This window comes from Notechis scutatus, chromosome 2 (genome assembly GCF_049901735.1).
Source record: "Notechis scutatus isolate UNSWTSFEM ecotype Mainland chromosome 2, rNotScu1.2, whole genome shotgun sequence".
Classification (NCBI taxonomy): domain Eukaryota; kingdom Metazoa; phylum Chordata; class Lepidosauria; order Squamata; family Elapidae; genus Notechis; species Notechis scutatus.
In genome coordinates, this window is record NC_142010.1 from 265,797,800 (window position 1) to 265,810,231 (window position 12,432).

The window sequence follows — 12,432 nt, forward strand, 5'->3', positions numbered from 1 at the left end:
GACAAGCAAAGTCAATGGGGGAGCCAGATTCACTTAACAACCGTGTGACCAACTTAACCGCTGCGGTGATTCACTGAACAACGGTGGCAAGAAAGGTCATAAAATGGGGCAAAACTCACCTTGTCTCACTTAGCAACATAAATTTGGGGCTCAACTGTGGTCATAAATTGGACTGCCTGTTATCTCAGACCCCTTGCTGTCATTCTGGATTTCAACAATTTAATCCTGGTACCTTCTGAAGGGATGAATTGCAAGGGGCGGATTGTCGAGACAGCTTCAGCTCAAGGAGATATGAAGATAATACCTTTCATTCATTTTTCCAATGGGAAAGTTAAATCCCTTCCTGAATTCAGAAAGACACAATCAAATGAAGACTCCTGCCAAGTTTAAGCAAAATTTTAATAGTATCCGGACTGCACTAAGATTACATTCATCTTCCAGACAGAGAACTCATAATTCTCCCTTTTTGGTACAGCAAGAATTTCTTTGTCCTATGGATAGAAGAGCATATTTGCAGCTCAGGATTGGACTGTGGGGTCTTGGTGCTCTCTGAGCTTGGTGGCTTTCTTGCAGACGTTTCATGACCCAACTAGGTAACATCATCAGGGCTAGAAGGGAGGAGAAAGAGAACTATGGGGTTCTTGGTACTCTCTGAGTTTGGTGGATTTCTTGCAGACATTTCATGACCCAACAAGAGAACTTCAGTGCTAAAAGGAAGAGGAGGGGGAAGAGGAGGAGGAGGACTGTGAGGTGTGGGGTATTCTCTGAGTTCAGTTGTTTCTTGCAGGTGTTTGATAGTTTTCTTGCAGACGTTTCATGGCCCATTGATATAACATCATCAGTGCAAGAAGGGAGAAGGGTTTGGGAGGAGGAGGAGGAGGAGGAGGAGGAGGAGAAGGAGAAAAAGGATTGTTGGGGTCCTTGGTGCTCTCTGACCTTGGTGGTTTTCTTGCAAACATTTCATGACCCAACTAGGTATCATCAGCAGTGCTAGAAGGAGTAGAGTTTGCAGAGAAGAGGAGGAGGAGGAGGACTGTGGGGTTCTTAGTGCTCTCTGAAGTAAGTGATTTGTTTGCGGACTTTCATTATCCAACTAAGTAACTTGATCATTGCTAGAACAGATTTAACAGATAATCAGAGTTGGACGGGACCTTGTAGGTCATCTAGTCCAACCCCGTCCAAGCGAGAGACCCTACACCATTTCTGACAAATGGCAGTCCAATCTCTTCTTAAAAGTCTCAAGTGTTGAAGCTCCCACAACTTCCAAAGGCAACTTCTGTTCCATGGGTTGATTGTTCTCCCTGTCAGAAAGTTTCTCCTTATTTCCAGGTTGAATCTCTCCTTGTTCAGTTTCCATCCATTATTCCTTGTCTGGCCTTCAGGTGCCTTGGAGAATAGCTTGACCCCTTCCTCCTCTCTGGGGCAGCCCCTCAAATATTGGAAGGCTGCTATCATGTCTCCCCTGGTCCTTCTCTTCCCTAGACTAGCCAGGCCCAGTTCCTGCAACCGTTCGTTGTATGTTTTAGCCTCCAGTCCCCTAATCATTCTGGTTGCTCTTCTCTGTACTTTTTCTAGAGTCTCAACATCTTTTTTATAATGTGGTGACCAAAACTGGATGCAGTACTCTAGGTGTGGTCTTTATAGAGTTTTATAGAGCTTTATAAGTTTTTTTATAAGTTTTATAAGGCTTTATAGAGTGGTATAAGTACCTCACTTGATCTTGATTGTATCCCTCTGTTAATACAATTTAGGATTGCATTAGCTTTTTTGGCTGCTGCTGCACACTGCTGGCTCTTATTTAGCTGGTTGTCCACTAAGACTCCAAGGAGAGAGAGAGGTTTGCACTCTGTTTATGCTCTTGTCCTGTCAGTGTTGGTGTGAGTGTTGTTGTTGGTTCCTTGGTTAGGCTGTTTCATTGTTTGTGTGAGTGGATAGTTCCCTGATTGGGATATTGTTCACTTCTTGATCGTTGGTCTAGTATTAATCTTTGTGTTCCTCTCTGTTTATCTGGGTGTTGATCCCTGGTTAGGAGGTGTTTTGGTCTTTTTTTGTTTCCTTTTTACCTTTTTAATCTTCTCTTTTTGAATGGTGTGTAGACACTCTTTATCTCTATGTGCCTGTGGATTGACAGTCAAATAAGGTAACAGAGAACAAAAACCTAGTCAAGGAACCACTAAGAAGAAAACAACCCTCTTTACCAACACTGACCGGGCAAGCCACCTGCATATAAACAGAGATCAACACCCCCTACTTCCTGGCACTGATGATGCTCCCTAGTTGGGTTGTGAAACATCTGCAAGAAAATAATCAAACTCAGAGAGCACCGTGGTTCAACCCAGAGTTACAAATATTATCTTCTAACTTGGATCTTACCAGATGCTGTGGGTGAAATTCTAACTATATTGTGCATGGATGGATTTTTGTGGATTAATTACCTGGATAAGAAAGTCGCTAGCAGAGGGAGGGACAAACAAATGAATCTCTCCCGAACAGGTGGCCTTCCAGATGTGTTGGAACTACAAGCCCCAGAATTCCACACGACTGAAGCAAATCCCTATAAATCTTTTGAGGTGCAAAACTGGAAAATATAAGGCAAATCCACAACCTTTCTATCTTTCCCAAAGCCTAGAGCCAAGGAACCAGCCCAGGCCTTTAATCAAACCTATGTAGCTAGTTCATTCCCTAGATACCAGCCTCCTCCCAAAATCAGAGAGGGAGATAGCCCCATATTTCTATAAATACATCTCTGTATTAATTCAATTTATTCCCTTTCAGAGAACAAAGCTCATTTCAAATAATAGCTTACGGTATTTTAAAACTTAAGGCTGGTTGTGCTGTAGCCAAGGAGTCCCCAGGGAGGGATTCGGAAAGACAAGGTTGGTGGTCACATTGATGCGAAGCCCAGCTTTTTACACGCAGAGGTAGTCCTCGACTTACAACAGTTCATTTAGTGACCGTTCAAAGTTACAACGGCACGGAAAAAAGTGACTTATGACCGTTTTCACACAACCGCTGCAGCCAGTGGTGGGTTTCCAAGTTTTTTTTCCTACTGGTTCTATGAGAGCACAGATTGTGCGTGCGCGAGAGTGTGTGCAGGGCTCAAAAATCGCGCTCTGTGTCAGCGTTGGTGAGTTGAGCTGAGTGTCAACTAAAAAAAATACTTCTTTGATCTTTTTAGAAAGGGAGTGGGGGGAATGCAGTGCATTCCTTAAATACTTCAGATAACTGCTAGGTAGCCGAAGCTGTTGGTGCACAAGATGATTACTGGAGGGCATGATTGAGGACTCTTGGCTATGGATGTGTCTCATTAGAGAAGATACATCCAGGGGGTGGGGGGGAAAGACCAGGGTCAAGGGGGCCATGATGTCTTGAGTGTCGGCTGCACCCAGGCAACACGGACATGATCGCTTCTAATAAATCAATTTGTTTTACTCTAGCTGAGAGATGCAGTTAGCGACTTATGATTTGAATCGGGATACATGTCAGAGCCCTGACACTGAGCTGTGTTTTTAGCTCAGCTAAGGCGCGGCAATCCATTCTGCCATGAGAATCAGCCGAGCTAAAAAACAAGGGACTATAGGAGAGGTAACAGCAGGGGCAGGAGGGTGGGGACCAACCAGAGGTGGGATTGGCTGGTTCACTGAACTACTCAAAATTTCCGCGACCGGTTCATGAGAACTGGTCCAAACCGGCTGAATACCATCTCTGGTTGCAGCATCCCCAGGGTCACGTGATCAAAATTCAGACGCTACGCAACCGATTCATATGTCAACTCATAAAACATTCCTATGCCTGTTTTAGTAGTTGCCATTAAAAAAAAGGGGGGGGGGCGGAAGCAACAGTACATTCCAACTCTTATCTTTAAAAGATTGTAACTAAACTACCAGAGCTTTTGCCCACGAATATGTTTAATTGGAGAACGTGATGACACCCAGCCTGTGAAGGTGCGCAATTGGAGAATCTGATTTATGACACACCCGGGGGGGCAGGGGGGAAACAGGGTCACAGGGGACTGTAAATGACATGTGCCAGAGTTGGCTTCCTACAGGGCAGTGCCAGTAGGTCGCCTCTAATGAATCCTTTGAAGTGTTTTGAAGTTTGGCTCGAGAATCATGAATTTAATTAGAGCAATGGCTGGAATCCTGACAGCATATTTATGACGGTTGCAGTGGCCCGGGGTCATGATCCCTTTCTGCGACGTTCTGACGAGCAAAGTCAATGGGGAAGCAGGATTCACATAACCACCGCGTGACTGAGTTAACAACTGCAGTGATTCACTTAACGGCTGTGGCAAGAAAGGTTGTGAAATGGGGACAAAACTCATTTAACTTAGGCAACGGAAATTTTTGGGCTCAATTGGGGTCATTAAGTCGAGGACTACCTGTGCTGTATCTATCACATGTGTAAAAATGAGGGTCGAGATAAGTCGAGAAGTCCTCGACTTATAACAATTCCCTTAGTGACCGTTCAAAATTACACCACCACTGAAAAATGTGGCCTGTATGTGTGACCCCCCACCTTATTTCTTTTTTAACCTCTCCCTCCTGCAGACAAGCCTTGGTTGCAGCAATATCAGATGCCTTCCCAATTGAAACACAACACGGTTCATCCTGGTTTGAGCCGACATTTTTATACATTTCCCAAAGCTTCTTTTCGCTGCTCTTTCAAAACCCGTTTGGGAGCAAAAGTCTCAGCAGCTTATAGTAAAGTTCCTCCTCATCTTCCCAGCTCCTGACCATAAACCATCCGGGAAAAACTAAGAAGGTGAAATGATTGATAAATCACTCAAGGATTTTGGCATTACAAGCCCCAGAAAACGGAAGACAAACTGTTGAGAGTGCCAACACACACACACACACATACAATTCAGAAACAACTGTTCTCAGCGTCCATACGAGGCCTTTTGCTGCTGTGTGCAAATTTGGGGACAATACGAGTAGTCCTCAACTTACAACAATTCCCTTAGTGACCTTTCAAAGTTACAACACCACTGTAAAATGTGGCTTAGGACCTGTTTTCTTCACATTTTTAACTGTTGCAGCATTCCCGTGGTTGCGTGATAAGAGTTTGGAGACTTAGCAACTGGCATGTACTTATGACAGTTGCAGTGTCCTGGGGTCATGTGATTCCCCTTTTGCGACCTTCTGACAAGGAACAGCGAAACTGGATTAATTTAACAACCACTACTAACTAATGGCAGTGATTTGCTTAATAACCTGGCCAAGAAATTTTGTCGTAAATTGTGGCAAAATTCAATTACCACTAAACTGTCTCATTTAGCGACATAAATTTTGGGGCTCAGTTGTGGTTGTAAGTAGAGGACTACCTATATTCATCTTTTAGCAGCCTGTTTCATCGCATGCCCATCGTTCAGTCTTGATTTGAAGAATTAGCGGGCAACTGTGTCCTGTCTTCCCTTTTTTCGACCCTCTGAACCGATTAGAATTATTTCAGGTTAGGATGATCAGAATAAGGCAAAGTGACTTCTTGTGATCTTCAGACACGTCCACCGAGGCAGCTTAGGAGACCCAGACAAAGTAAGCCACCTCATCCAGATCCACGGGGTAGTCCGTGATCAAAGTGGGAGTCTTCTCAAACAACTCTCCTTTGTAACTCCGCCATTTGCCCGCCGGGATGTAGATGTCTCGTTCCTGTTTTCCCACCTCCAAGACCGGAGCCACCATCAAGGTGTCTCCGATGAGAAACTGGGAATCGATCTTGTGGGCAGATTCATCCCCGGGAGAGATCCACCAGATAGGCCGTATGATGGGATCCCCTGTGGTCGTGATCTCCCCGGCCAGTTCCAGCAAGAGAGGGGCCACCAAGGACTCGTGAAGCTTGGTGAACTTCAGGGCGATTTCGATGACCTCCTTATCGTAGAGCCAAGGCGGGATGGAGAACTGCATGGAGGGCATGAAGGCGGACAACTCCAGCCAACGGATGTAGAGTTCCCGGTCCGGGATTTCCATAGCCCCGTCGGTTTTGTTGGGGAAGAAATTCCCTCCAATCATGTCGGCCGATATGAATGGGTACCCCAACATGCTGATGGTCAGGACAGTGGGGATCAAAGACTTCAGGCCAAGTTCATAGCCCCACACGGAATCCCGGTCAATGATCCTGAAAAAACACGAGATATTCTGCGATTGATAGCCCACCCTGACCTCCGCCAGTTCATAAAACGGAATGGCCATTTCTGTGTAGCGCCTGGACCAGATGCTGGGGTCTGACAAAGGCCGGAAGGTGCTAAATTGTTTGGGAAGGTAGCTGGTCTCCCCGGCATCAAATTTGAAGGACGAGATGCCGTATTTATTGCGGAGTTGTCTCAGTTGACTCTGGAACCAATCTCGGGCGGCAGGGTTGGTGAAATCCAAGATGGCGCCGATGCCATTCCACCACTCCACCATGGCAGGTAGCCGTCCGGTGGGTTCCTTGATGAACAGCTGTTTCTCTATCCCCACCCCAAAATTCGAGGAATTGTAATTGATGAACGGGTGAGTCCAGAGGGTGATCTGAAAGCCGTCCTCTTGGAGTTTCCTGAAGGTTTCGGTCATGTTGGGGAACTTGGCTACATCAAAGTCGAAGTCGCCGTACGCCTGGGTGTAGGTGTCATCAATCTCGATATGGCTGCAGTTGAACTTGTACTTCTTGATGTTTTCGGCAAAACGCAGGAGTTTCTCCTGGTCAATGTCGTTTTTGTACAAGGCCCAGGTGGACCAGATGGGGTACCTGAAGGCGTTTCTTGAAGGTATCTTGGACGGCTTGTAGAAGTACTTCCGCACCATGTATTTGTGGATGGAGGTGACGTCGGAACCTATGCAGACCCGATAACTCAGCTCAGGAAAAGGCTGCTGACCCAACGGAGGTTTGTACGGTGAATCTTTATACCTGGCTTGGAAGACAAGAGAGGGTTCCGTGGCATTGAACCCAAGGTGGAAGGGCACCGAATCATTGATCTTGATGGCCGCAGCTTTGGAAGACAACCAGTACCTCTCTAAGATGCCTCCAAAACTGTTCCTAAAAGAGTAGACATCGCTGGTCACAAAAGGCATGGGCTCTTGGTACCCGGGCAGCTTGATCGGCCAATGCTGGACACTCATCTCACAGCCCCCGTACCAGAGGGCATCTCCCCAGAACATTTTATGATCCACCACCGTGTCCGCCACAAACTCTTCCCAGCGCACACGGTAGCAGATCACGGTGTTCTTGGGGTTGACAATCTTGATGAAGAAGTTGACTTTTCCTTTGTCGGTCCGTGTGCAGGTTAAATTGGCCCCTTCCCTGGAGCAGGACTCCAGGTCCAGACGCCCTGACTGGAAGGCCACCTTGAAAACCAGCTCGCCGTTCTGGTTCTTGATGGTGAAGCCATCCTGCCGCAAATCCATCTCCGCAGTCTTGAGCCTCTCTGCTTTCCGGAGGGACGCTACGTAGTAGCACCATGCCACCACGGCGGCAATGAACAAAATGAGGCCCACCACGATGGCGCCAATCATGGGCTTCAGCTCCTTGGCGGGCTTCTGCTTCACCGGAGTGAAGTTCTCCGGCAGGAAGGTATACATCGTCCCCTCTTATGTCGGATTGCTTCCCAAGGCTGGGCCAGTCTTTGATTTTAGGTGCAAAGCTGGAAACATAGATGCTGGGTGACGACGGTCTACCTTCACCGGATTCTTCAGGAGTGGCCGGCCAGCTCCTTCATCTCCTTCAACCAAGGCATGGATCCTATCTGAAGAAGGACACGGAACAGATCGCCGTCATCTGACAAAAAAAGAAGAAGGAAAGACAAAAAGCTGAAGTAGGTTGAAGAAAGGTCAGCTAGATATTCTCTTAATAGCCCACATCACCTAAGACATCAAGAAACAGAGGGGTGCAGTGGCCTAGAGGTGGATCTCTTTGCCTCACAATCAAAGGAGGCTGTGAGTTCGATCCTAGGCAGAGGCAGAGATTTCTCTCTCTAGGCATACCGAGAATATATCTGCTGAACAAAACTCCGCATTGGCGACAGGAAGGGCATCCGGCCATTAAAACACACAGCTAGCTGCATTCGGTTTAAGGGGTTAAGGAGTTAAGGGGTTGTTTCAATGAAGATGATGATCTAAGACCGTGATGGTGAACCTGTGGCACACACAGAGTCCTTTGTGCGAGCCCCAGCCAAACTTACGTGCACTGCGCATGCGCGCGCCTCCCAGTTGATTTTCGGCCTGTTTGAGGCCGTTTTCTCCCCCCCCCACCCCCAGAGGCTCAAGGGAAGCCTCTGCTGCCTCGGGAGACTGAAAAACGGGCCTTCCAGAAATACCGGAAGTGCCGAAACGGGCCCATTTTTCGGCCTCCCAAGGCTGCAGAGGCTTCCCTTGGGCCTCCAGGAGAAAACGGCCCGAAAATCAGCTGGGAGCCACACACGTGCACAGTGCAGGCCAGGGGCGGGGGGTGTTGCCTGCGCATGCACAGGGGGGCAGGGGGCATTGTATTGTGGGTGCCGCTCACGTGCTTTTGGCACACCCCAACAAAAAGGTTCGCCATCACTGATCTAAGACATCAAGCCACCGTCAGACCTGCGGGCTCTTGACTCTCCATCTGAGGGCTGGCGGGCGGCCCAGGCTCCACCTCTCTCTGTCTCTGTCTCTCAGCTAGCTCAATTCCCTCTGTTAGGGATAACATTGTTTACCCTAACTGGTTTGGGTAAAAATAATAAATATGGTATCATGGTTTGTTAGTTAAAGTGTGTGTAACTTTAACAGCAAGAATGTAATTAAGGGTGTGGTTGTAAAAGCACTATATTAGAAGCGAGGCAATTGCAGCTCTCTCTCTCTGGCTTACTGATCCCTAATTACTGGATGGATTGATGACTGCGTTCTTGCTAGAACGGGGAGAGAACAAGGAGTGTTGATTTTTCTCAACGGAGAGAAAATAAAGATTGGACTGATTTATTGTAAGTGAACTGACATTGGCTATTCAACACGGACTTTGCAAATAGAGTATCCCCGACAAGACTTGACTGAAATTGATATATGACTAATGGACCGTTACATTTTGACTATGCTATAATTCTAAAATGGAATAAACTATATTTTTGATAGCACAAGCGTATCTGTATTTTTACTGCATGTTAACTAGAAAACTTATCTCACACATTTACCTGTCTTCCTATCTGAAGCTGCACGTTCTGTTTAGTTTGTTTTCCTTAACACCCGTTGGGGAATCCAGGCTTAACACCCTTGATGCTGACCCTGACTCCCACACCACCACCTCCTCCTCCTCTGATTCATCTGCTGGTGAGGCCGGCGGTCGACCGGCCACAACAGGGGAACCCTCCCTGCAGGACCTCACAGCCAAATGCCACCAGGGAGAGAGCTCAGCTGTCTTTGCTAGACAACATGGAGGCTTTCTCCTGGCACGATGTGGCTTCTCGCCCTCTCGCAGCTGCGGCTTCGAACAGAAACGACAGCAGCTGTCAAGTTGAGGGTGCTAATTCCGTTCCACTCAGGCTGAATATTTAACTTTTCCACTTGGCTGGTGTCCCTCTCCTTTAGCCAGACACCCAGCTGAGTCCAGAAATGGATTCTTGAGTCATCAAATCCTTGAAACATGTGCCAACACTTCGGATAACTTCACCCTACGCCCTTAGCCAGCTCTGGAGAAAACTTTTAAAAGTTTGCAATCATTCCACTCGGTTGTAGTCATTCGTGGGAAGAAGGTATACACTTATAGAACGGTGTTAGAAATATTGTACAGGCAGTCCTTGAGTTATGACCATGGATTGAGCCCCCAAAATTTATGTCGCTAAGCGAGTTTGTCCTATTTTTACAACTTTTCTGGCCACGTTTGTTAAGTGAACCATTGCATTTGTTAAGGGAACCATTGCATTTCTTAAATGAGCAACGCGGTTGTTAAGGGGAATCTGGTTTCCTCACTGACTTGGCTCGCGAGAAGGTCGCAAAAGGGGATTAGGTGACCCTGAGACCCTGCCACCGTCGTAAATGTGAGGTATTGTCAAGCAGCTGAATGTAGATCACGTGACTGTGGGGATGCGGCAACGGTCGTTGGTGTGAAACGTGGTCCTAAAATAAGTCACTTTTTTCAGTGCCACTGGAACTCTGAATGGTCGCTAAGTGAAACTGTTTTAAGTCGAGGACTACCTGTATAGGATATCATAGGTTAACTAGTCCAGGCCTCCAACAAAATGACCGATTAGCAGCCTCTGAACTCCTTTAAACTTACAGCAAACAGAAGAATTAATTAAACACTTACTGATTTCAAATTGTAAACACATCCAAGCAAACGCACAAAACTCAATTAACACAATGTAAACATAATTATGGGATGCGGTGGCTCAGGGGCTAAGACGCTGAGCTTGTCAATCAGAAAGGTCGGCAGTTCGGCGGTTCGAATCGCCAGCGCCGCAGAACGGAGTGAGCTCCCATTCCTTGTCCCAGCAACTTCTGCCACCCTAGCAGTTCGAAAGCATGTAAAAAATGCAAGTAGAAAAATAGAGACCCCCCTTTGGTAGGAAGGGAACAGCGTCCCGTGTGCCTTCGGCGTTCAGACATGCCGGCCACATGACCATGGAGACGTCTTCGGACAGTGCTGGCTCTTCAGCTTCGTAACGGAGATGAGCACCGCCCTCTAGAGCCGGAAACGACTAGCACATATGTGCGAGGGGAACCTTTACCTTTTACCTCTACTATACCTGTGGACTAGCACGGATGTATGAGGGGAACCTTTACCTTAAACATAATTATAAAGCCCATATTTCAAACATAAAGACAGAATCCACATCACCTGATTTAATCAACCCCTTGTCCGGGTCAACACGTACACACACATAAGTCCCTCAAGTGTCACCCTATTTTTATTTATTTATTTTTGTCAATTGCTTACAAGATAATAGGTATAAGTAAAAAAAACATAGTTATGAATACATGGATGCATAAAAGAAAAATAAAAGAAACAATAGGACAGGGACGGTAGGCACATTGGTGCGCTTATGCCCTCAAACCAGTACACATCCTCCCTTCAAAAGCACACTAAGGACTAGTCCCCCCTTGTGAGAATCAGGGATAGAGCTTATTGATCTATTAGATTCAGTAAGTCCTATGGGTGATAGCAGGCCCCAGAAGAGACACGAACCAAAGTTTTCAGCTAGGATGGTTTCCAAATATATCAGAACTATTTGTCATCCTGCCGAGCCGTTGCTAACTGTGAAAACGTATTTTTGCAAAGTGTGCACTTGAATGGATAAGTTTCAAACAGGAAGAATGAAACTGTTGGAAATGAGGAACTGAAAGTAATGTACATGGTGTTTACAGAAAGTGAGGGTTAGTGAAGCTGTGAAGCGTGTATGTGCTTAGAAGAAAAGTATAAAGGACAGGTTGGAGATCAGCTTGGAGCCCTTTGATTTATGGCCGTCCTTGCAGGACCTGCTATATATAGTTGGGCCCCATTGCAATGGCTTGTTAATGTAAGCGTATTACTGCTATTATATCTTTTATATCTATTCATTTCTTAGGTTCCAAATTATTAGAAACAATAAACCTCTCTGATCTTAAAGTAAGAATTTTTGTTTGTGTTGCTGTCTGTTTCCCATTGGTATTTTTTTTATGATACCTATAAATCATCCCTTTTAAACTCCATTTTCGTGGCAGCTACCTCCCGTAGTCAAACTTCTTTGCTTTTTGGAATAGATACATCTCCTTTCCACACAGCTGTCTGGATATCGTTTTGATTTGTGTGCAACCCTGACTCGAGTTGGAGCTGTTTGTGGTTCGCTGGCAGCCTGTGCAGACGGCAGCAGAGTCGGACAGTGGGGAGGAACAGGGGCCAGTCCGGAGGTCTGGGGAAGACTCGGACGAGGGTCCTGCATCCGACACAGAGATGGGGCCAGGACCAACTGGGAGTTATGTGCCGACTCCGGAGCCTCTGGAATCTGACATCAGTGAGGCAGAGGAACAGAGGGAGCCTGTTCCCTGTTTGCGCTTGCGCAGAGCTGCCAGAAGGCAAGAGCAGTTAAGACAAAAGGGGCGACTCGGGAGTAAGGCTTGGAGGTGATTGGCCCTCCCATAAAACATGAAGAAGGAGCAAAGGGACAGGAGCCTTTGCAGGAAGCAACTTTGTTTGTTCTGGTCGGTTTAAACTCTGGACATTGTGCTCCGTTTGGCCTTGTACAGCTAATGGGCAATTTAGTCGTTGGCAGCATTTCAAGGAAGATAAAGGTGCGTGCTTATCAGACTTATCCCGAAGGATTTTGGCAGAACTTCTGTTGGACTATTCATAAACTGTTTGGGACTCATTACGGGCTGGGAATGCCTATAATTCACAGCCAGTGAAGTAAAATAAAAGAGTTTTGTATTTTATATGTGTTTGTTGGTATCTCAGGAAGCCTTGGTCAGAACAGGAGCCCCAAATGATTCTTCTGTGGTGTTCTGGTTCGCCGGCTGGTTC

General features: G+C 46.6%; 1 protein-coding gene across 1 annotated transcript in view; it reads right to left on the reverse strand.

The window, feature by feature from the left end:
* Nucleotides 1-381: 381 nt before the first annotated feature.
* Nucleotides 382-12,432, reverse strand: part of MYORG (myogenesis regulating glycosidase) — a 37,409-nt gene continuing 25,358 nt past the window's right edge. The window contains exon 2 of the mRNA XM_087958758.1: nucleotides 382-7,752. Coding sequence (XP_087814884.1) covers nucleotides 5,520-7,556 — 2,037 coding nt within the window. The 5' untranslated portion in view covers nucleotides 7,557-7,752 and the 3' untranslated portion in view covers nucleotides 382-5,519. The remainder of the gene's footprint in view (nucleotides 7,753-12,432) is intronic.